Source organism: Pavona decussata, unplaced genomic scaffold (assembly GCF_977016875.1).
Source record: "Pavona decussata unplaced genomic scaffold, jaPavDecu1.1 SCAFFOLD_602, whole genome shotgun sequence".
In the NCBI taxonomy this organism is placed as follows: domain Eukaryota; kingdom Metazoa; phylum Cnidaria; class Anthozoa; order Scleractinia; family Agariciidae; genus Pavona; species Pavona decussata.
The window spans coordinates 3,131,106-3,155,526 of NW_028145860.1; the positions used below are offsets into that span (position 1 = coordinate 3,131,106).

Genomic DNA, 24,421 nt, shown 5'->3' on the forward strand with positions numbered 1-24,421 from the left:
GGCCTTCACACGGTACGCATAACATTTCTGAGGCTCGCCTGCCTCGCAAGGCATTGTAGGTAAAAGTTTTATATTTAACATATATCAGCGTAATTACTGACAATGTCTCCGTGGCGCAATCGGTTAGCGCGTTCGGCTGTTAACCGAAAGGTTGGTGGTTCAAGCCCACCCGGGGACGTCTCTTTTTCTTTTTTTACACGTATTTTTTGTTTTTGTTTTAAATTATTCACCTACGATGTTGAACTTTGGATTCAAAACAAAAGTACAATGTTAAATATAATGACCTCTTTAGATATCACTGTATAGTGTATGTCTTTCGATGAGATATTTTGCATTAAATTACTGAAAAGAAAAAAGACTCCATCTGTGATACCATATCCCCGGGCATATCACAATACATACATATCCTTTTTAAACAAGATGTTAACTTAAAGTCTAGTATGAACGCTAGTGGGGTCCTGTAGATTTTACCTGACAAGAACAACTACAAAAATGTATACAAATAAATAAGTTATTACAGAAATATGGAGAAATTTAAGCATTAACCTTAGTAGGAGAAGAATTTGCGAAGAACATTGATTGTCAAACGGAAAGGAAATACTGTGTTGACAATACTCGAATCACGCCACCCAGCGCCTTGTTGGTCAGCGGATAACTTTTAGCACGCTCTTCTCTATGTAATTGTCACGAATTTACAGGAAGTTTGTAGTTTGCGGCAAATTCAAAATGGCGATTTTCTCGTGAGAGTTTTCAATCGATGAATTTGCCTTTTTGAAGCAAACATTAGGAAAATCTTCTCATGGATTCTGAAGGTGTACGATTGCCTCCCAAACCCATGTACCAGCACCCAACCACTTTGTTCAAAAGTACCCAACTGGACCTCACTCCCGAGAAGAAATCAACGAAGTCAATACCAAACAGACTCAAACTAAACGGCCACAAGAGTTCAACGGTTCCAACTGAAGATAAGTCAGAAGAAAGCAAGGAGATCTATGCATGGTAAGTCAACTAGATGAACTCATTAATGATAAATACTGGTTTTAAACTGCGGCTTTGTATAGTTTTTGTTAAATACACGTAAGTTAGAGTATAACTATAAGTTAAATAATTATGCATGAGTTCAATTGCTTTTTGTCTATGTTTTGACCTTAGCTGCTTTAAAGCTGGCACTTAGCGAAACATAGACCCTAGTTATAGTGTTCTCTCTTTTGATTCTCTTCTTCTGAGAGGGGGGGGGGGGGGGGGTGATATGATTTAGGAAAAGTGGGTGCTTGCTACAAAGCCACAGAGGGGGCTCACTTATTACTCTTCCCTAAGTTGAAGTTCTGTTATGTTGTAATGAAGGATACTGCTATTATTATTATTATTATTATTATTATTATTATTATTAAAATTTGTGGTTAATACAACTTACAGATACTGTTTCAACAAACTGCTAGATGAATAGAAATATATGAAACATATATTTTGAACTGCGGATGAAAGATCAAATAGGAGAAAGATCCTCGCAGTTAGTACGCAACTTAATCACAATATGACCAGCTCCCAGTTGGTTTGATAGCTCAGTTGGTAGAGCACTGCAACAGCATCGCAGAGGTCATGGGTTTGAATCCACTTCAAGCCTTAATTTTGTTCAGGCTTACTTTTCGCAACTGCTTAAGTTGCGTACTAACTGCGACGATCTTTCTTCTATCTAAACTGCTAGATGACTGACATAATCTTGAAGCCTGCAGCTACAGCTGCCTCTTGTCGCTTGGGGAGAGGTGACCGTATTCACTGAGCAATTTATAATAAATACATAGGTAATTTGGTGAGTGGGTGTGTGGGGTGGGGCTAAGTAGAGGAACCTCACAAGCTGAGTGAACTAAGACTTCTGAGAGAATAAAGCCTAGTGTCTTTTGATTTCATAGCCTGGTTCAGCCATCTATGAACTCTACAAACCGAGTAAGCAGAAAGCTTGCAGCTCTTCAGAAGGAACAATTTGTCACAGCTAAAGCAATTGCTGAAGAACTTGAACAATCTGAGACTGCCAGAACAAACCTTGGTGAGAAAGTTGCTCAAGCTGTCAATGTAAAGAAGGGTAGTCACATTTTCTCCGATTTGGTTCCTCTTGATGTTAATGATGAAGATGTGCTCACAGAGTGTGCATATCCTAAAGCTCGGGGTACCTTCAAAACAGCTAAGTCTCAATCACATGAGCCAGACATTATGGCTTTCTTCTCTAAAGATTTTGAGACGCAGACAGCTCATTTTGACTATGAAGAGTTATACAAGGAGGACCCATTGCCTAAACCAACTCCAGCTTCAACATCTCATGTGTTTGATTTGCATCAACACATTCAGTGCTGGCAAGAGTGATTTCACAAGACAGTGCCTTTTCTCCACAAAATAATCTGTTCTCCGTTTTGTCTCTAAGGTAGCCTCCCTTGCAGATGCTCTTTTGGCTCGTCAAGAACTTTTAATAACATTAAAAAATAAATAAAATCTTCTTAAAGTTCAAATATTTTTAATTAAGGGTGCCAAAACTCAAAGAAATCAGTTGAATCTTTCCTGACAAAAATCTTCATCAAAAATGTTAAAAACACGCCAATAAAAAGGAATGGGCCACCTTAAAGGCATTCCCCAGTAATGGGTGAATTACTAGTGTTTCTAAGAACAGAGAAAATAGACAGTGTCGTTGATGCTCACATTCAAGGTCAGGTTCTAGAATTAAGACTGGAAGAGCTAGTCTGAAATGTCAGCTGTCTCCTCCCCCTAACCCACATGGGGTGTGGAAGAGTCTCTAGAAGAACTGAAAAAGGTTTCAAGTCAAAAAATTATGTTGCTAAACAGACTGCAAAGGACAGTGTTAAATAACCAGGGAGTAGATCCTTTCGGTTTTCATTAGTCTTAAGCAAGAGAGGGTATTCAGTTGTTATCTTGCAAGAAATCTACAAATCCTACCGAGAATAAGACTCAAGTAGGTACTGCTATTACCAACTACCAGCTTCAAGTGCCAGTAAATGAGTGGTCAGTTTGCATTGGAGGAGTGAAGGATCAGGAAGAATCTGTCCTGCTTAACAGTGTAACTGAAAGGGGACTGAAATTCAGTACCAGTAAATCGAACAGAATCAACTTGTACAAGTTTGCTATTAATAACTTTGGACTGGGATTGTTAGTGAAGGCAGGACCTCACAAGAGGAAGCCAATTCAAGGTGAACTCATATTGTATGAAAGGCACAGGTGCTTTCTTCCCTGTACACATAAGTAGTCCTCAGAATGAGTTAAAAATCAGTAACTTTGGTCTAATGTCCCTGTACTTGCTTTATGTCATAGCTACTGTTATGTGATTAGGCTGGAGTGAGGTCTGGAACTCATAGCAAAAATTTGAATGGGAGTCTGGAAACAAGTCTTTTGCCAGCAGTCTAGCCTCCTTCTGTATAGCCTGATAATATTCCCCAATAGGGAATGGACAATTGTCAAGTATGTTACAAGTCCAAATTTTCTGTGATTTGGCTGGAGTAAGGACTGGAACCATGGGAAAAATTTGAATGGGGGTCGGGGGGTCTAGAACCAATAGCTATGAAGCAAATGGTCTGGGCTCCTGCCTGTAGTCCTCCCCATGAATGAATAAATGTACAGGGAATAGATGTCTCCTGACTGTGAGTATGTGCTGAGTCTAAAGAATGGCTGTTTGCGAGGCCACAACCTTGTTTTACCGTTCTCAGGTTATAATTAATATAACCTAAAATTATTTTAGACGCTCTGAAGAATTGTTTAACTTTATCAGTGGTCCTCACGTTTCTTCATTCCAAACCTTGTGCTAACTGATCGCTTAAAAAAATTCGAGTTAATTTGAACTGGTCTTTGCTGGTATTAACTGATGCAACGGATCTACAGCGAGTTGGGGAAATGGTGTTATCAAATAATAATTATTAAGTATTAAATTATGCATGAATTTTTCACACTCTTGCTTTTTGCTACTACAGTGAAGCAGACTCATTTTAGAATAGAATCAGAGAGAAATAATTAAGGTGTTTACTCTTATTGTTGCTTTTAATATTAAAATAGTCATTTATCTTTGTTATAAGAAAAGCGCAAGTGTCCAGTGTATAAAACCTTCTCCTTTGCCAAGGTCTCCTGTTTAGAACATCAAGCACTGTTTCTCATTTTTTGTGCACAGCTAAATTAACAGCTGCAAAGCTGCATCTCTGTGGTTATCTTATCATCAAGAAAAACTTTGCTTTAAACATCTCTGAAAAGGTTTTTAATTTGTTTTGTTATGATCAGGGAAATGATAGGGACAGAGGTGATGATGTAGTGCTTTGTCGATATTTTTGTAAATTGTAGGGCTTGGTACAAAACAGGATTGCGTTATGTTTTGGTCAGAAATCAGCGAAATGCTCTACAACAGCTCAGCTTTTGCATACAAGGCAGATTCTGACCCAGTATTATTTTCACCAGAAGGCTACACTGCTAAAAACTCCATCGTGTTAATGATCTCTGTTCCCTGTACAGTTTACTCTAAGTCAGATAGGCCGTAACATTCAGTCCAAATTTAATAATAGGTATATTAAAAACCTCTCAAATGTAGTTGTTACAGACCTTATTCTTATTTCATCATCATGTGAAAACGTTGTATTATCAACTTGGCACAAAATCTGCTATACATGCAAAAACTTGGCCAAATTTAGAGTAGTTTCAGTTAGTGGTTAAAAGCAAATTGCCTTCTTTCAACTTGCACCAAGTCTTTCAATTACAAGAAGTTCAATGCAGGATGCTTTAGTGACAATAAAAACTGCAAGAATGTCACATTTTGAGTTTCTGGTTCCTTTAAAAAATAATGCTTGGCAAGTTTTCTTGTACTCTTTCTAAATGTATATTTTATGTTCAAACAATGAGCAAAGACTATCCAAAGACACTTGCTCTGGAGTTATCAACAAACTTACAATATTGTAAAGTGGTGTTTTGAATTCATGTATGAAAGCGTTCAAAATACTTTATCTACCAAAACATCTTCCAAATGACATTGCCACCACCTTTTGCTGTACACGCCTAATAATTTACATTGGTGGCAAGTATGACAGGACTGTGTTGACGCTGTGCACACATTGCAATCAATAATTACAATTTGTCAATTTACATGTATCAAAACAAAACCAAAACAAAGTGGCTTTCAATTAAGCCAGTGATACTTTAAACTGTACAGGTGCTATCTGTTCTTCCTTTCAAGGTTAACATCGATTGAGTCTGGTGAGAGTCTTTGCTGTACAATTGCAAGATGTGATGAAAGTTTTTCAATCAATGCTTTCTTCTTGAACAGAACAGCCTCTTCTATGATTTCTTGTATTGCAGCAGTTTGAACCTCAGGAGAGCCCTTTAAGTTTGCTACACGGTCCAAGATAACTTCATCGTCTGTGAAACAAAATTTTAATGCATGTTAGATTTTTTAATGTTCTGCAAATGAAATCTGTATTGCAGAAACTCTCCCAAACAAGTTTGGTAAAAAACATTTATAGAGCCTTTATGGTAACTGCCACAAACCATTTTTCCCTAAATGAAACATGATCTGCTGATAAAATGGCTATGGGCTGTGACTTTCCAAATTGTGCTCCACAAAATAAAAATTGAGATTTAAATAGATTGTAAAGAATTCTGATTTATAAGGTCATAAACTAGAGTTAAAATGAAATGGCTGCTTTATTTTCGATGAAGTTCTACTGCTCTTTACCCACCCTTGACATGTATACAGCATTGTTGTTTTTACTATAAATACCAAACTTTCCTTCAAAATCAACCTGTTTCCTTTAGGTTTGATTGTTTTACTTCTGCAATCATCAAATTGGTTGAAGGATACAAGAAATGCAACCCCCCCCCCCCCCCCCATCCCAATGTAACATCAATTTGGAGAACTAACATTTTGTGGATTTAGGAAAAAGTTGAGGTTAAAATCTTAGCTGGTCATTTGTAGAGAAAAGATCAAAACTTGCTTTCATCTGCAGTGGGCGATTTGTGTGGGATAGTGGGACACTTGCTCCATATTTGGGAATGCTGTAGTGCTGATGCCACCCAGCAAGATATTTCAAACCACTCCTGAGGGCAACAGAAATTGTCATAATTTCCATAGTGTAAAAATAACCCACAGAAACCAGGAAAGAACCTGAGGAACTTGATACGATTACAAAACTAGACTTACTTTTGTCTGGTTGTCTCATCTCCCTGAACACAGTATTTCGTATTAGCCTGTTTTCTTCACAGGCTTCTCGAGCAAGTTGCCTTCTCAGCAATCTGGGTGATGGTCCCTTTCTTCTTTCTTTTACAACTCCATCTACGAGCACATCAGGAGCTTCCGAGTTAGTCAGTTTATTTTTAACGACTAAATTGTCATTAGAATTAACCACAGGCACTCCTTGACCTGAAAATGTTCTACTTTGAGAAGTCACTGCCTCCTTGAGAATTGACGACACAAAATCATTCCTGGAAGAATTACTTGCGTCACTTTTTACACCCAGTTGCTGCTTCCGATTTAACTTTCCTTTGTTGTGAAGTTTCTGCTGTAGTTTAGCAAGCTGTGGTTTCATCAAACCTTTTGATGCTTTAAATGACTTGTTAGCTCCTTCACCCCCTTCACTGTGCTTCCGTTTCATTGCATGACCTGGAAAGACATTGTTTGTTTTTGCATCCTGAGATAGCAAGCTTTTGTCCGGCGGCACTTTGTTGTTGAGCGGTGCCGGGAATGAGCTTCCTCCATTTGTTTTGTTGGGCCATCGCACAGGAGGTGTCTCCTGTTGCCTCTTTCTGTCCCTCGGGGAGCCAGGTCTGTTGTCTATTGGAGGCCTTTTACGTGAAGGTGGACCTGCCATTGCCTCGTTCATTACATCAGCCTCATCAACCATGACTCGCTGCAAGAAAAATAACAACAAAATCATTTTGAACCAAAATAATGCTTGCAGATGCAGAGCTATGTACATGTATTACTTATGCTCTGGGCTAACATTTCTGCAGAAATTATAGTATTTGAAGATTATTTTTTGGAAGGCAGGGGGGGGGGGGGGTCATCAAGTTGCTGTTCAGATAGCTAACAATTGGCGAGCCATTTACATATAAAATTGTTTGCTTAATCTGTGCAGTTAAGTCTCAAGAAAATTTTTTAACTTACAGTATGTATTTTGGGGGGACATTTTTTATGATGCAGTTTGTTTTGAGTGTTCCTCAAAGGAAAAGAATTTTTCTAATAATATTTTGAACTTAGTGCAGCAAAATAATATATTATTGAGAGAAATGAAAAGCTGAACTTGCTTTTAACTCTCCACTCCAGGTGTTAAAAAAGCATACATCAACTTACCTGGTCTTTGGCAAGTTTGAAAGGGTTTCCAAACATGTGCACTCTGTTCTGCCCAGGATCAACTTCACGTAAAGGACTCATTTGACGAAGCACTTCTTGATAATTGCCCATATCTGCAATGGCCACACTGTGCCTTGCATCTAGTATCATTGAAAAGAAAGTGGTATCAGTTTTCAACTTGAAACAGCTGCAAAAAAATGCCTATGATGATTGTTCTAAGCAATGCTGAACTGTTTTATAATTACAGTACCGTGCAAATGTAAGTTGACAGTCCCTCGAAACTCGAACTTCGCGACTCGATCCTCGATCCTCGAAACTCGAAAGCTTCGAGTATCGAGGCTCGAGTCGAGTGCATCGAGTATCGAGTCGAGTGCATCGAGTTTCGAGGCAGGGAAACAAAGAACTTTTCGCGTGATTAGTTTTTCACACGTCTTATCCGAGGCCACAGTTCAGTTCCTTTTTACAGGAACCAACTCCGCGAGACGGCCATCGGTGTTCACGTTTTTGTTGGAGCGATGTGTACACGTGTATGCTCGAGCTGGAAAGAGTTAGCTCTCCAAGCGTTTTCTCGGTTCCTTGCCGATTACAACCGAAAGTATTGTGCGTTTTTAATCAAGGAAATGCTGTTTTTGAAGTTTTGATTCGAAAGATCAAAGGACAATCAAGCATAATTATGTGCAGCGTACTACTTAGCGGGGCTGAAAGCGATCGCGCGTTTCCATTTTCAGCTTGTGAAACAGCGGCCGAAAAAGCCGCAATCTTTTAGTTTCGCTTCCTTCACTGTTAAAACTGGGTTTAGTAAACAAGTAATCCAGTCATCCGTCAGAGAAGGATACGGTTACAATCAACAGTTGATAGAAAATGAAGAAAACGTGACATTGCCTTTTGAGATGATCTCGGTAATATTTATGCAAATTTGTAACGCTACGCCGCAAATGTAAACATTCGCGGCGGCTTTCGAAGTCTGCTCAAAGGCAAGCGAACGGCCACGTTGAAGTTTCCCCGGTTCCTTGCCGAATCTACCGTTAATGTTGTGCGTTTTTACATAAGGAAATGCTTTTTTCGAAGTTTTCATCCGAAGGATTCAAATACAATCAAGTATAATCCTTGCGCAGCGAAGACATTTCAGAAGCGATCGTGTTACATTCCGGCCCGCGAAAAAGCCGCAATCTTGTAGTTTTCCGCTCGCTTCGTCGAGTTTGAAGTTTGATTAAAAAGAATTGGTGTAGCATATGAAAAAATTTAAGCATGTTTTAATGTCACAACAACGACGAACAGATGTGTTTTAAACAATACGCGGAAGGAAGAAACGCGCCGAAACAGATTTATCGAACACTCACTGCCGCTGATTTGAATTACTTCAACTTTCGACCAAACTAAAAAAAAGACCACATGCAAGAGCCATGGGAAAATCGCTTTTGTTCTCTCTTATTGTTTGAGGTTCGAGAAATTAATCGTTTCCTCGAAAGCTGCCATCGAGATCCTCGAAAAATTCTTCGAGCGTCTCGATACTCGATACTCGAAACTCGAGCCTCGAACCTCGATACTCGATTCTCGATAGCTTCGAGGATCGAGGATCGAGTTTCGAGTCGAGACTGTCAACTTACATTTGCACGGTACTGTATACTGCATTGTTTAGTGAAGGTGTTTCAATTATTACAGAACATTGCTGAAGATCAATGTCCAAAGATTTCCAAAGTCTGCCAAAGATAGCCTAAAAGTATCTGAAGAATACTAAACAAAGGTTCACACGACTTGTAGGACTATTGAAATTGAATGAAATTTAGATTCTGTTGGTAGTCTGGATTTGACAGTCAGGCATGACATTGATGTTTTCTATCTGTAGTGGTAAGACTTGTGAGAGTTGTAGTACCCTTTCACTTGTTGACTGTCAACCAAAATAAGGGCTGATTTATAGATGTTTTCCAGTATAAAAGTTCCATGTGTGTAAGTTTGCCTGAATAATTTAACAGTTTCATGAATTCACTCCTCAGTATTGTGCTTGTCTGCCTAACATTTTACTTGATTATTTATTATGCCTTTATTATTACCATAATTTAATACTTAAAAATTTTAAGCAGACTAATGAGAGAACAAGGAACAAGTTACCTTCATCTTGAAGTCTTGTCGATGTGGCTGCTGTATGAAAGAAGTTGATTCTCATCCTTGACACTTGGTCTAGAATCTCATCTCTTGATATGTCAAATGGATTTTTGTAGCTTTGTGTTCTGACATTCTATGGAAAAAAATAACATTGAAATAACTTGATAAAACACCACACAAAATTGTTCTTTTGCAGCACAACTGCATCATTGTAAGCTATGCAAACTTGAGAACCTTGTGTTGGGTGGGGGGCCCATGAGCCTGGAGTCCCTGGTACCTTAATTTTGTTTGATAATAATGTGCCCTCCCAGATCCCTAGTTCTTCTTATGGTAATAGTTGGGGAAATTTAGTAATAATAATATGTCCCCCTGACCCCCATAAATGCTCATGCCAATAGACAATTAACTCTTAAGATTATTAGAATCAAATACTGCAGTTGATGCAACCAACAACCAACCTGTTTAACACTATGAAATGAGGCATTAGGAATGTTGATGTCAGTCTCACTGAAAAAGACAAAAAAAAGATAGGTCATGAAGTTGTTGCTGCAGAAGTCAATTCAAATTTGAATAGACTTTGTGGTTTAAATCTGAACGTTTGATTCAAAATATTTTTTCAAGCCAGATTTACTTTTGGTAGAAGCAAAACATACGAAATATATAAATTTGAACTGTGGATGAAAGAATGATTGCAGAATAAATGAGAGATCACTGCATCATACATAACTGCAATGGTGATGCATTTATTTAGTTTTCTTGTCCATTATCCCAGATTCATTACCATAATCTGACACTAAACAAAATCCAACTAAACTGGTTTGAAAAATTTTAAACCAAAAACTAACTTCAACTACAATGCAGACGTACTGTTTCAAGCTAGAGAAAAAACTGTTGAGATAAATAATTTTCAACCAGCAAGTGCTGTGATCATGACAGTGTAGTGCATATCTTTGTACCATAAACTTAGTTCTCCTGGAACAAATGTCTGTGCACTTCAGGATTGAAATATCCTCACATTGGTGTAGTTGAACAGTCTCTTTATAGACACCTTAGTCTATATTAGGCATCCTTATTACCAACAGATAAGTTGACCCTCAAGCTCACAAGTACCTCTCCGTAATCCTAGCAATATAACAAAAAAAAGAAACTTCCCTCGTTTACTTCAAGTTCACTTCATGTAATTAATGTATAATCATTCTCACCTAGATATTCTGTTATCATCATTACTGGAGGAAAAGTTGTCATGTAGTAATGCATGAATGTCCTTTTTTTTGGCTTTAGGCAGCTGAGGTGTTCTTACACTGAGACTATGATAAAAAACCGTTCAATATCAGTGATCATTATAGTCCATAACTGGCTAAATATCAGAATAATATTGTGACAATAAGCAACAATATATCAATACAATATGATTACTGACCTCAAAAGTGGCCGAGGCACGGCTTCTCTAGAAGGATTTTTGCCAACTAAAGAAATCAACCTCTCTGTCTCCATTTTACTCTGCAAACAACGAAGCACAGAGAACGATGTGTTATTCAGTAAGTGACACAGGCATACTTGGAAAAAAGAAATCAGGGTTCCCCCAACACGAGTCAAACCTATCACCTTCCAATCATACTTCAGATGCTCTGCCACTGAGCTGAAGGGACTTATCAATAATTAACACATATAGCTTGCATTACAATGTAATTTTTAGCAAAACTGGGGAAAAAGAATGTATTCACTTCATGGAGCAATTTATGTATATCATAAATTAATTATTACTATTTTGCTCCTGGAAAGTGGGAACACATCCCGATTTTCTTCCGAGACCCAATTCTTTCTTTTTTTGTGCTTGTCATCTGTTTTTTTTAGAAGTACTGTACTCAGAAAACCTTGCATATCAAATGAAGTGATGCATGGAGAAAGGCTTTAAGTGACTCTTGATCTCACAAGAAATTCTCCTTTTTTTTTAAAGGAAACATAAGGTAATTTGGAAGGAGAATCTAGCAGTTCATCAGAAGTCACTTAGTTGAGTTTAGAAGCAAAACTAAAACAATCCTCCCCTCCCCCATACTTTACTTACTTGTTGTTTTACTTTCTTTAAATAATTTACAACTGTGTAACTCAGGAAGGAGTCCAAATGATCTGGAACAAAAGATGGTGGGATTCCCATACGACGGAAGGCATTGCGAAGAGGCTTCAGACAAAAGAGAGAGAAATGATAAAATTAATCAATAGAATTTCTAATCGAAAAGATAGAATTCTACTGTCCAGACAAACAAACACCAAATGTTAATAATACTGTCACCACCCAACTTTCTTTCTCTGTGAAACTTGAATCACATGCCAAGATAATGTAAAAAAAAAAGTGAAAATTTACACTTAGCCTCGCTTTAATGAGGTTCAAAGCAACTTGGAAATGGTCTATTGAGAATGAAGAAAAAGTGTACAGGTGCCTCTACTAATACCAATAATTATCATCAATAATTTATGGAATAAAAAGCAAGTCATGAGATGTTGATGAGCATCTCCATACCCCTGCATAGTAGTTGGGCATTGTTGAGAGGTAATTGTCAAATTTCTCTTTCCACTTTGGTGTTGGTTTCATCTTGTGAACTTTGACTAGTTCATCTGAAAGAGATAAAGAGCTGATGTAACAGACTGAAATCACCTTCCCACAGTGATCTGAAGCTACTACAGTTGCCTCCCGATAACTCGAACCTTCAAGGGAAATTGAAAAAGGTTTGAGTTATTGGGAGTTCGAGTTATCGAGGGTAAAATTATATAGAAAATGACCTGAAAGGAAAGGAAAATTGGTTCGAGTTAGCGCGAGGTTCGAGTTAGTGAGGGTTCGAGTTATCAGGAGTCGACTGTATTTATTTTAGGAAAGGAAAGCATTCCTTCCAATTTATAAGCCCCCATCATCCAAGAGTCATGTTAAGCACTTCAATCTGCATTTCAAGCACAAAGTGCAGTAGTCCCACAATGAGCACTCCACTACCAATAATAATTATTAAAACATAAGGGTTCATCCCTGAAAGCATTCAGAAAACAATACATTAATGGACTATAAATACTGGTAATAAAAAGCACCACATGTTACTTTTAGTTAACTGGTTACAATGTTACCAGGACAATTGTTACTGTTTCCCTTTGGATAGCAGAACCATTAGCCAATGTTTTTGGAATTCATATTTTCACAAACAAATAAACAAACACAAAATGCTCACATGTATGGCAAGAGCCAAAAATCAAGACAAAGTGGCCAATGCTTCCATAAAAAAATAGAAATATTATTTCGAGCAGGGAGTTAAAACTGCCACTCAGAGGATTTTCTCACCTATAACAGGAAATAGAACTGGGAAATTGTACGGCATAACAAACAGGTTCACAGTTTGAAGATTAGTACTTGCTTTCAGGTAACCAAAGGGAAATCCTGTGTCACCAAGTTTCTTGGAACTATTTACAATAAATGTCTGAAAAAGTTAAATAACAATAACAAAATTATTGTTAATTTAATGGTGATATGGAAGGGGAAAACACTAGTTCCCCAAATTCCCATTCTCAGCTAATTTAAGAAATGCTTTGTACCAATGTATTGAAGAAAAAAGAAAAAGAAAAGAAAACCAACATGTACATTTACACCTCGCATACTTTGTAAGTTAGCCTTCAGTTGCAAATGGCGTCAAAATGATAATTTTTGCAACATGTACATTGTAGCAAAAATAAAAATCTACAGTTACAACTTTTTAATAATTATTTTAACTACAATCAAATTTTATTTAAAACACCTTACGTTTTCAATAAACAACAGAAGACAAGGAAATAATGTTTAATAAATGCACGATGCATACCTGCCAACAAGTAGATGGGGATTTTCTTTCCAAGATGTACTGGGTAAGAGGTGATGGTTCAAGTTCGTACTTGTCAAATGGCAAGTTGTCAAGAACCAAAGGCTCAGAATTGTTGCATGAAAACATCACACTTGGGTGAGCGTCTCTTGAGGGCTGGCAAACAAAACAAATTAATCATAACATGCTCCCACATGCAACTACTGACTCTAACACATTATGTATATGAACCAGTCTAATCTGGAGATCCAAAACATGCATTCTCACAGGCTGTTTGACATGGTTTGTTTCTCAATCTGTCACACGAAAATACAACAACAGTTGAATTGATGGAGGTCTGAAACAGGCCACTTTTTCCTGCTTGGCTACCAAATCCTAGCAGGCAGACCTAACATAACTTCTTTTTCACTCAAAAACTATCCACATACACCTTAATCACATAAAATTGATATACATGTACACCCAATGATCAATTTGTTATGCCTTGTATATCAAGGTGCTTGCGATAATCGGAAGAAAATAGTTAGAACTAACAGTATTGTACAATTGAGCCACACAGTTTTCCTCCATGGAGGCGGCATGGCTAAGGCATAGTAGTTCAGTGTGCTGGATTTGGAAATCTGGAGGTCCCAGGCTCAAATAATTGTTCACCCTGCCACTCAATGGATTTGTTCTTGGTAGTCAACTTTTCAACTCCTCTGCTGCAGTTTGTAAATAGCTAACTGGTCTGCCTCCCACCAGTTGGGATTCTTAACACATTTATGTTCTAATTGCAATGTTTGTTTCCTAATTTAAAGTGTCCCCAATTAGTATGTATGTGCTAAATAGATGGACACTTAGAATTATTTTATTTTATCTTATCTTCATTCTGACAGACATTAAATTTTTCCCAGAAATTGACCTCCTTGGTCAAACGTCTCATTAAATTGCAAAACTTCTTTCTGGCCCCAAAGGTGTGTCTATAGTCTGTACTAGAATTTCACCATATAATACCTATAAACTATTGTACACATTTCTGTACTTGTGTGCCTTCCTGTATGTCAATGCAACAGAAAAATAAAAAGTATTCTTTTTACCAGAGTTTGCATTGATGGATCTGGCCAAAATGACTCCGGCACAGGCCAGTGCCCAGAAGGTGGATTACTCTTTATGTATATCATCCTGCGACAACTCGTCCATGCTGTGGACTGCATGCTCTGTGGCACAGGGGAACTTGTGGTTGACCTTGAAATCCCCAGGACACCTAGACCATCCTCAGGCTGAGTGGAAGTTGATAAGGAGTTCTCTCCAGTTTGTTCAGTTCTGTTAGCAAAAAACAAAATACTCATTACGTGAAATGTTGTCACAAACTTCAATTTTTCTGCCTTTTTCTAACACACTCAAATAATTATAACAAACAGGATTCTAATGTGTAAAAGTTAAATTATGGTGCAATTCGTGCAATTTGTAACCCTCAGATTTGACTACAAGTACGAGATTCAATACGAGTACAACTTTTCAAGTGTGGTTTGCATTGTTTAGACAACCCCTTGACATACCAATCTTGTTTCTAGGGTCTTCTTGTCTGCTGTTAAACAACAGGAAGAAGCGAGAGTTCTGGGGATGTGACTGACTTGAAATTTGAAAGTAGTACTCGTACTCAATCTTGTAACTCATACTCTGATCTGAAGGTCCCTAATGATTATCAAGGACCAAAACAATCTTGTCTTTTGCTAACAATATTTTTTTCTTGATTCTGTGCAGTTTACCTTGCCACTGAGCCTTCTGACTTCACTGAGACATGATTTTCATCACTAACAGAGTTCTTGTCTTCTTCATGATTCATTACATGGTTTTGTAGAGATGGTGTTGGTGAGTCAGTCTCACGAACCTCATTTCCACTAACTTTGGAAACTACAAAACAAAACAAGGCAAAAATATGAACAATTGAGTACAGGACTGCCAAGTACCATTAGATATAATATTCATTTGACAAGAAAAAAAGCCACAATACTTGTTGAGAACTCTAATTATTTGATGTGGTGCTTATTAGAGGAAGGCCCTTATTAAGTTTTAAATAAACAATCATGACTAGTCTTTCCCACAGTACCAACGTTGTTGTCTCCTTTGTAGCTGGTTTAAAATGAACCATGTTGTTTTACACTTTCACTTTAACATTTTTGAATAAAAGCCAGCCTACAGTGTAGAGCTCAAGTCCTTTGAATAACCACCACATTCTTGCTGAGGGGTGCTATTGCATATTTGGGGGTACAGTAAATTAGGACCAATGTGCCATACTCATACTAAATCAGACATTGATTTTATTTTCCACTGTTAAGAGAACATGGTAATGAATCTGAAACGAGGGACATTTCAAACCAAAAACAAATTTTTAACACAGTTTTTACAAGACATTTGGTGACAGACAGAACTTACACTTTGCTTGCATTACATATAAAATAATAGATCTCAAAGTGTCCATTAAACTACCTTCAGGGGGTGGAGGAGGTGGATTACTGGCTCCTCCAATCTTCTCAAAGTTTATCACCACACCACATTGCACTTTCTGCGCAAGCGATTCTAATGCTTGTCCCAAGGACTTGGATGAGGTCACCTTGTAACATCGCCCTAAGAGATGAGAATTAAGAAACCAAAATAAGATGGAAAGAAAGTTTGGATAAGCTACATGCATCATTTTTTGCTAACAAATGCACTATTGATACCACCTCTTACAAAAAAGACAATGTGGCCCACGGGTTAGGGTTCCATGATTGAAGTTTCCCACCCTTACCAATTATTGATGTATTTGGTCGTCTTGAATTCAACTCCTCAGCGTTACATATACAGCCAACTTCCAGAGGACTGGAGCATGTGAGACTAAGTCTTTATAGTCTGTGCTGGTTTTTGGACATAAAATTCAAGGAGTATTCAAGGGGTATTCAAGCACTAAAACTGAGTTTTCAAGGAGTACTCAAAGCAAGTTTGCTTTGTCTTGCACTGTTTCAAAATGTTTTCACTGGACATGAATATCAACTTTAAAAAAGCTTCCCCAGATATAACCTGTCCCCGATTTTGAAATCTGCGCTCAATCCCTGAATAACTTTGATGCCATCCCACACTATTTCCCATCCGAACAAAAATTCAAGGAGTTTTCATTATTTTCAAGCACTTTCAGCAAAAATTCTCCTTTTCAAGGGCTTTTCAAGCGCCCCTGAAATCTAAAAGTAAATTCCACTGCTTTTCAAGGACTTCAAGGAGTAGCACGAACCCTGGTATTGAGTTACCCTTCCACCAGCTAGAATTACAATCTGACGATCTGTTTCCTGTATCACTTCTTTTAAACAAAGACTTGAAATTTTCCTTTTAAACCAAATGTCAACTGAATTATGATGTTTATAGAACTTAACACTTTCAAAGTTAACATTACCTCCTGTGACTTCACACATGGCTGCTATAGCTGGATCCCCACTGTGTATTCCCATCTTGCCTGGCATGGAACTCCTGGTCCCTGGCATACGGAGAATGACTGCAAACAATCGCTGATCCCAGCGGAATGGCTCTGTGGTAAGCTCATGCCCCGGCAATGTGGTGTGCATGGGCAAGTGGAGCTAATGAAAGAAGACAGTGAACCAACAAATTGAAAATTTACTGTTATATTATTAAGAGTATGATTAACCCTTTAAGCCCTAACGGTGATCAGCATCAAATTTCTCCTCGTAATATCAATTCTTATTCAACCAATGAGGTCATGAGAATTAAGGATATGATCACCCAAGGTGAATTTTCTTTTATTTTCATAATTTCTCCCCAGTACTTTCATAAGAAAAGTATCGGGACAAGATAGGAGAATTTGTTCTTTGATATTAGGGGTTAAAGGGTTAAGTTGTATTAGGTGGTCCAATGAACCTCCCACCCGCCAACCATACAAAGGGCCATCGCAAACATTCTGAGAAGGTACAGTCGAACATCCCGTAAGCGGATACCCATGGGACCAAGCATAGGTATCTACTTATGGGAGGTAATCTTGGTGCCTGGAGCTCCAAAAAGTTGTCTGCTTATGTGAGGTGGCAACTTACAAGAGATGATAGATGCAGAGTATAAGTAGAGAAATCACTGGGACCCCAGTTTGGTGTCCGCTTACGGAAGGAGTCCGCAAGCAGAAGTTTGACTTTATATCCAAAATGTTGAAAGAAAAATGTTTTAATAACACTTATCCTTTGGTCCTCTAGCTTCTAGGAGCAACAATAAATATTTAACCCTTTCCCGACCAAGAGTCCCATATGGCACAAGACGCAATTATGAGCTCAGTATTTGGTCAATTTGTGTGAAATTTGCACAACCAAAAGATCTTTGAAAGATCTATAAATTGAAGGCATAAAATCATGCCCCCCTCCTATATGAGACTTGATTTACCACCCCTCAAACTTTTGGATTTTTTTTCCTTTCTACGTTAAGGGTCCAGTTGATATCTTACAACAAGCAATGCACTGAGAGCTGTACATTAAGCTATAGTTTAGGGGGATACCCAGTATGTACAACAAATAAGAAAATTTTCAAAGTTTTTCTTCTTTCGTTTTGGACTTTTCTCACTCTAATATGTGACCTCCTCCATCTCTGTTGGTGTGATTTATAGCACACTCCAGAAAATACCTTTTAAATGGTATATCACATGTAGTCTCCCAGTTCATAGTTAGCGATTTAGAAAAATTCGCCATTTCCCTCGGACGGGAAAGGGTTAAACAGTTTTCATGAATGTGTATTCCGGAACACTAAGAATGTCTCAGAAAAATATGTACCCTGACAGATGAAAACACAGCACAATGGTTTTATACTATTTGGAGATTTTTGCCAACAATGAAAACAGCTGCAATGCCAGAGAAGGGAAGTCACCTGAAAGGTTGCAGTTCAGCGAGAACTTAGCAATTTCAAGAAAAAAAGCCGATTTGAGTAGTTGCTAGGCTTAAAAGTTACTAATTTTGATATTTGCTAAACATTTTTTTTCTGGCCAAAAGAAAATCAATCATAACAATGCCACAGGCCAATTACAAGAAATAACTTTGGAGAAAACAGGTTTTTGTTTGGTTAGAGGTCATCTGCAACCTCCATGGCTTCTTAAGAGAATGAGTTTCTCTTTATCTACCAAATCATCCTTCAGTCAGTACAGAGCTTGCAAAACATCACGTGTTGCCTTTTTGTACTCTCTAACAAAAGCTATTCCTTGTTTTACAGTTTTCTTTTATTATGAAGATTCCCCCCCAAGGGCAGTAGTCGGCCATATACAAGAGTGAGTCTCTTATTCTTGTTGACATTTAGTCATTTTCAAATTCTAGATCGCTGGTCATCCTCTCTGAAGTTCGCAGCTGTAAAATACAGCTGCTGGCTGAGATTATAAATTTGGGAAGTGTTTTTCAACCACCTTTTACTAGGATTGCTAACTTTTCTGAAAATGTATAACAATAAAATAATAAAATAACCAAAAATAAGTTGCCACTCAATTGTTAGGGGTAAAATAAAAAATAGAGTTGCTGCTAATAAAAGTTACTAGAGGTTTTAATTGCAGCAGGCTTAGTGCAACCAAAGAAAAGAATAGTATGACTTCTGCTATTATCTTACTACACTGTCAATAAATCAGAATTCCATTTTAAACTGCTGGAATCAGTGAAAGTAGAACCATTACATGGATTCTCCTTACTTATATTGAAAATACTGTTTAAAAAATGTGGATTCTTATACCTCATCCTGGATACCACTTTGAGAAGAAAGCTTGCTCCCATCAGTGATGCAAATTACCATTGCTGGCTCCACATAGAAAGGATTTCGTCCCTGTGAAAAACAATAAAGAGAGTGAATAACCACTTCACTGTCACTACGTTTTGAGGATACTTGTGCATCAGTCATTACTAGGAGTGTCTATTTCCTGTCCCCAACCCAAGGGCTCACAGCTTGGGCATAACCAGTGTCTTCAAAATAAACTGGCAAATTCTTCAGGGCAGTAAAAAGTGAGCTGTTCAAATGGCCTATGGTCGAGCTTGACCAGAAGACAATCCCTTTGTCTCTATGAATGTTACTTTTATCAACAGAGTTGATAAAGTAATTTGGCCATAGTAAGGAGATCTGATACCCGACATTTCGAGCTTTAGCCCTTCATCAGTGCTGATTCGCTCTAATGAAGGGCTACCGTTGAAACATCAGTACTCAAATCTCCTTACAGTGGCCAAATTGATAAAACCAAACATTCATTTCTACTCCTTCCCCCCCCCACCCCCACCAAAAAAGCTCCACAATTTCTTTAAGAAACTAATTTCCTTTTCCTTTGTTTCTATACTAATCAAAACACTATCAAATGTTGACTCAAAAGAAACTAAGGCACAAGGAAAGTGTCGTGTCTTTTCCCGCATTTTTCTTAATTATGATAATTTATTTTCACTCCGGCTCGAGATTATCAATGGGAAGCTTGTGTTCATTTTTGTATCTTATGGCATGTGAGTCACGCTTCTGGTTTACTTGTACAAAACGTTTTGTTCAGAGCAGTACACGCTGAAAGATGACATTAATCCTATTCGGTTTTGTTTGTACCGAACGTTCTTGTTTGATGTGTGGTGCAAGATAAACAGTTATAGTTGGCCACGAAATTTTAAGCCTTGTTTGCTGGAAATTCATTTTGCCGCCACCTGTCTGATGTCTTCCCCGAGGATAATTCGCCTCAGGAAGTATTCAGTGACTCTTTGTTATGTCGATTGCCTCCTCATTTATGGGCATTTATGCTCCCCTTAGAGATTGTTAGTGACACATTTGCTGTATTTGCTGGATAACTTGCCACTGAAAAGACACCACAAATCCTTAAGGTCTAATACACAAAACAATCAAACATCTTGGGATAAACTAATGGCCAATATATAACCAATCCTTGGGAAAGCCTTTCAATTTTGCAAAAAAGGTGGCGTAATTAAATTAGCCTACAGTATATTTTACATCTGTATGACACTGCATAAATGCCCAAAACAAATTAATTAGTGATAATGAAAATAAAATGACCTTTGAACAACAGCAGAGTTTGAACGTCTTAACTAAATGTCCTAGTCTCCATAATCTAACCACTAAATACACTATTTTAAGCAAGAAATTCGGTTATAAAAGGATAAGCTCCTCCTTTGTTTCACACCTTTTGCGATGTGAAATGCAAATTTAGTAGTTGTTCAGTACTGACACGTGGTTGATTCAAACATCCTCTACAATAAATATGCCTACAATTCTAATTTAAAAAAACCTAGACTGTCACCACAGCAATACGAGATATCATTTTCTAATTTGCTAAAAGGGTTCATTCTGAACACTAAGAAAAGTAGATAATATGCACGCTGTTTGTCAGTTTTTTACACTCTGCAATGATTGACAAATGAAGTTGGGAATGACCCGGCCAGGTACTTATATATACTGGAACTTTCTGTTAAAAAAATTGGCTTTCAAATATATATTTTGAAGAACTTTACAGTATGTTGTGTAGATTTCAAACTTCAGTGTTAACAAACTCAATAAATATTAATGAGTTGTGGGCCTTATCACAAAGGTAGTTTTTTTTTTTCATCCTGAAATTTTTAGACACAGATCTTTCCAAATAAAAGATCAATCTCCCACCCAAAAGAAATCCTTGTAGTATATTTAAACTAAATCTAAAACTTATTTAACAATGTCTTACCATTCCATAGTTGTCTATCCCAGAATGCAGACGATACAAATTCAAAAGATCAAATGCTTCTTTTAGCGAACTGCCTAATGTAGACAGACCAGTAGCTTGTAAATTCTTTAATTCATTCATAAATGTTGCTTGATTTTCCCGCCAACCCGCCTGAAAATTAATTATAATGGTACACATTACTACAACCTCAAGTTACCTAGGATAACTTTACATTTCAAAAGAATTTATTCCTAAATTAAAAATAATATATATTTACAACTTTTAAAAAGGGGCTCACAAATGACAAGTTCATCAAAGAGCCAAGGAACATAAATGTAAATATAACAAAAAAAGAGAGAAAGAATAATTATTAATGACAGTAATAAATCAAAACACTTCATCCTTTCCTCTCCCCTGAAGGGATTCCTTGAGTAAACACAATTTAATAATTATTTATAGATTAACTTTCAGATCGCTTGGATAGGAAGGGGTAAGCTTTAAGAATGCAACCCAACCTTTCCAATCAACATAAACAAAAGCTATGTTTACTAAAGAACTGCTTTCTAAACAAAACCCATAATCCCTTTCGGTCAGTAAACAAGACAAAATAAAGTCACAAAAGACATGAAAAATTCCTGTAAATTCAAACAACAACAAACTTGTAAGACATTTAAATGCATTTTCCTACACGGCTATCTTCCATTTTTGAGATCTCCTTCCGCTGACATGCCCCGTCCGAGGTACGAAACTGGCCTACGATCTCAGCCGATAGGAGCTAGATTGCTGCTCACAATAGGGCCTACCTTTATAGCTCCAGGCGGTTCCTCTAACGTCACCAGCATGTATCGATCTGTTCTACTCGCTTGATCTCGCTGACGTAGCTAAACCAAATAAATTTTATAGGTCAGAAAAATGAAACAACACTTGTTCTAAGCCTTCATCTTGACTATAGGCAAAAGTATTACCTTTGTAAAGGTTTCCACGGCGTTTTTGGCGACATCAAGCAACGTAGTGCCAATAGACGTTCTCTGGTTCATAGACGCAGAGGTGTCGACAACAAAAACAAATATTACCATGTTCGTGGGATAACTCTTAAACATTGATTCATGGGTTTAAATCAAACAAAACTTCCTTCGTTTTCGAGAACGACTGCGAACTTTTCTCTCTCTCATAATGGCGCCCGTACTCGAGCTGCTTCGGGGCGCAGCTCAAGCGCCTCCACGATGTGGCGATACCACGTGACCTCGGATATACCATAATCCTCTACGAACGTTTCTATAAATAACTTTGTCCTTTTGTTCTCGAAACGTGGTGAGGCGACTTTTACAGCAGAATATTTTGAGGCTCGAATTCGTTCTAGGTATGTATTTATAGTATGTTGTATCTGACATGTATTTTCCTCGTTTGGGTAGGCTTATAGAGATCGATTCCATACGCGGATGTGCACGTCAGGTCAATTTTGCGTCAGTTTCTATTGTGTCATTATAAGCTTAAAAGTTTCAAGTTTTTGACTTGATCAGTTTCCATTTTTAGTGCGAACTTAACATCAGCGTACTAAGCTTAAATAAAAGTTTTATGAATGAGATAGTTTAATACCAAGTTATGGCTTTTTTTAAAACTCAATTTTTAGTATTTCCTCAAAATTTTTTGTGTTTTGTAGGCTTAGAACTTGAAATCTACATCATGGATATACAGTATAAGCTTTGTTATTTTGATCCCCTGTTGATGCAACCTGTCGAAAGCACATATACTTGGCGAATTGCATGTCAGCAATCAAGAGTTGAACCAAAATATCAGCAAAATATCAGTAATATTGAAACAGCTGTGCCGTGTCCCACAACCAAGAAACTGTCAGAGTTCTTGCTCGATCCCCCTCCCTCCACCACTGGTGTGGGCATTTTTTGACTTCTCCTAAGTTACGAGTCATGCGTTTGATCATCTCAGGAAAATTTTCCATAGATGCGGGGAGATCAGAACAAATTAGTGAAATCAGGGTTGTTTTTTTCATGGAGCAGGAAAACCAAAATTAATAATTAGTACTTCAAACAAATTTCCAACCCTGAAGATCTGTTGTTATCTTCTTGACAGTGACACACAAGGAAAAAAAAATTTCCCTGACTTTTCTCCGACCATCCAACAAAAATCCTTTGGGAATAAAAATAAAGCCAGTGATGATGTGATCACTTCCTTCGTAAATGTTTTTACTGTAAATAAAGAAAATTTGTAAATTATCCATACTCCCCCATGGAAGGTTTTTCGTTTTGCTTCCTCCCTCCCCTCAGGAAATTCCAGTTAAGCTCCATACTCAATCTCGTACCCAGAGTCTTCAGGCTTTTTGGTCAGCGGGGCAACGCCGGGAAGACTCTGGGGACATCGAAAAAATTTAATTTTTTTGATTGGCTGTTCCGTAACGGTTTCCATTGTTTTACAGCAGAAATCCTGCGGTAATAAAATTCGATGTCCCCAGAGTCTTCCCGGCGTTGCCCTGCTGACCAAAAAGCCTGAAGACTCTGGGTACGAGATTGCTCCATACTTTGCTTCCAAAATGTTGGCTTCTTAGACTCCCCTCCCCCTAGGAATTTCCGATGACCTACCATGGGGTGGGTATGGATTTTTTCTGGAACTGCACATTCTGAAATGGATCACATGCACTGCACATGATCCAGTGCATGTGATCACATGCACTGAGCTTCCAGGAGTTTTGTGAAGGGGGGTCAGGGGCAGTTGCAAGTTGGCTTGAATCTCTTGGGGGTCAGGGGTGAATTTTCCTCTTAAATTGTTAAACATGAAGATTGCATTACAAGGCATTTTAGTTGTTTCAACTTTTTAATCTCCTGAGCTCTTGTCTTGGTCTCTGCTACTCCGCTGGTTTCAAAATCCATAATAAATATTATTGATTAAACAGCATGAACAGCCCAAAGTGGTTCATTGTGAGTGGACCAGTGGTGGATTCACACTTGCCTAAGGGGGAGGGGGAGGGGTGGATGATCAGGGTAGGAGTAAGTATTTCTTGCAATGGGAAATAATTGGCCATTTGTGGATACTGGGACCCCTGCTCCTTGGTTCACCACAGAGGATATCTCTAAAAAAAATGACCCCTTCCATCTTAACCCTCCCTGTAATTATAAAAAAACAGTCTGCCAACATCTGGTTATGTCCCTCTTTGCAGATGTTTCTTGGTCCTGGATTGTCACACATCATCATGAAGGAGTGTGCGACATCTCAGGGTTGTCAAAAGTAGCTGGCAGCTGGCGAAAATCACCATCTACTTCATGATCTTGGCCGGCCACTCTGCTGGGATAATTTTTGTCTGATTATTCAAAACAGATGGCAAAATCAGACAGCCTACTCCAACAATAAGGCCACCTGCTTCAAAACTTTGTGACAACCCTGAATCTCCAGAAAACCCACGAGCTGAATGAAAGAAAATTAAGGACTACAAATTGCCAACTTTAACTCTAGCAAAACACTTTGAATGTTTAATGGTGAATTAATTTAACTAGAAAC

At 37.9% G+C, this 24,421-nt stretch overlaps 2 protein-coding genes and 1 non-coding gene across 3 annotated transcripts; 2 read left to right on the forward strand and 1 right to left on the reverse strand.

The window, feature by feature from the left end:
- The first annotated feature begins 104 nt into the window (after positions 1 to 104).
- On the forward strand, positions 105 to 178 carry Trnan-guu (transfer RNA asparagine (anticodon GUU)). Its single transcript has one exon. It is a non-coding gene; the product is annotated as a tRNA-Asn (tRNA).
- A 499-nt stretch (positions 179 to 677) lies between these two features.
- On the forward strand, positions 678 to 2,560 carry LOC146449409 (uncharacterized). The gene is made up of 3 exons (XM_085101870.1): positions 678 to 999; positions 1,911 to 2,370; positions 2,433 to 2,560. The coding sequence occupies exons 1-2, from the start codon at positions 800 to 802 to the stop codon at positions 2,356 to 2,358; spliced, it is 648 nt and encodes a 215-aa protein (XP_084957996.1). The 5' UTR covers positions 678 to 799; the 3' UTR covers positions 2,359 to 2,370; positions 2,433 to 2,560.
- Positions 2,561 to 4,841: 2,281 nt separating this feature from the next.
- LOC146449410 (integrator complex subunit 6-like) lies at positions 4,842 to 22,124 on the reverse strand. The gene is made up of 19 exons (XM_085101869.1): positions 21,880 to 22,124; positions 21,718 to 21,795; positions 20,936 to 21,085; positions 18,973 to 19,062; positions 16,667 to 16,847; positions 15,730 to 15,867; positions 15,009 to 15,153; positions 14,337 to 14,562; positions 13,264 to 13,416; positions 12,750 to 12,885; positions 11,946 to 12,040; positions 11,493 to 11,606; positions 10,848 to 10,927; positions 10,630 to 10,734; positions 9,886 to 9,934; positions 9,434 to 9,560; positions 7,325 to 7,464; positions 6,176 to 6,881; positions 4,842 to 5,394 (listed from the first exon to the last, which is right to left on the reverse strand). Exons 1-19 carry the CDS (start codon positions 22,012 to 22,014, stop codon positions 5,192 to 5,194), a joined length of 3,051 nt encoding a protein of 1,016 aa, XP_084957995.1. The 5' UTR covers positions 22,015 to 22,124; the 3' UTR covers positions 4,842 to 5,191.
- Positions 22,125 to 24,421: the final 2,297 nt, after the last annotated feature.

Coding starts and splice junctions, on each gene's coding strand:
- LOC146449409 (XM_085101870.1), top strand. CDS start 800: ATGGATTCTGAAGGTGTACGATTGCCTCCCAAACCCATGTACCAGCAC. Junction 1,000..1,910: donor AGCAAGGAGATCTATGCATG/GTAAGTCAACTA, acceptor TTGATTTCATAG/CCTGGTTCAGCCATCTATGA.
- LOC146449410 (XM_085101869.1), bottom strand. CDS start 22,014: ATGTTTAAGAGTTATCCCACGAACATGGTAATATTTGTTTTTGTTGTC. Junction 12,041..12,749: donor AGTTCTATTTCCTGTTATAG/GTGAGAAAATCC, acceptor TATCTCTTTCAG/ATGAACTAGTCAAAGTTCAC. Junction 9,561..9,885: donor CATTTCATAGTGTTAAACAG/GTTGGTTGTTGG, acceptor TTTTTTCCATAG/AATGTCAGAACACAAAGCTA.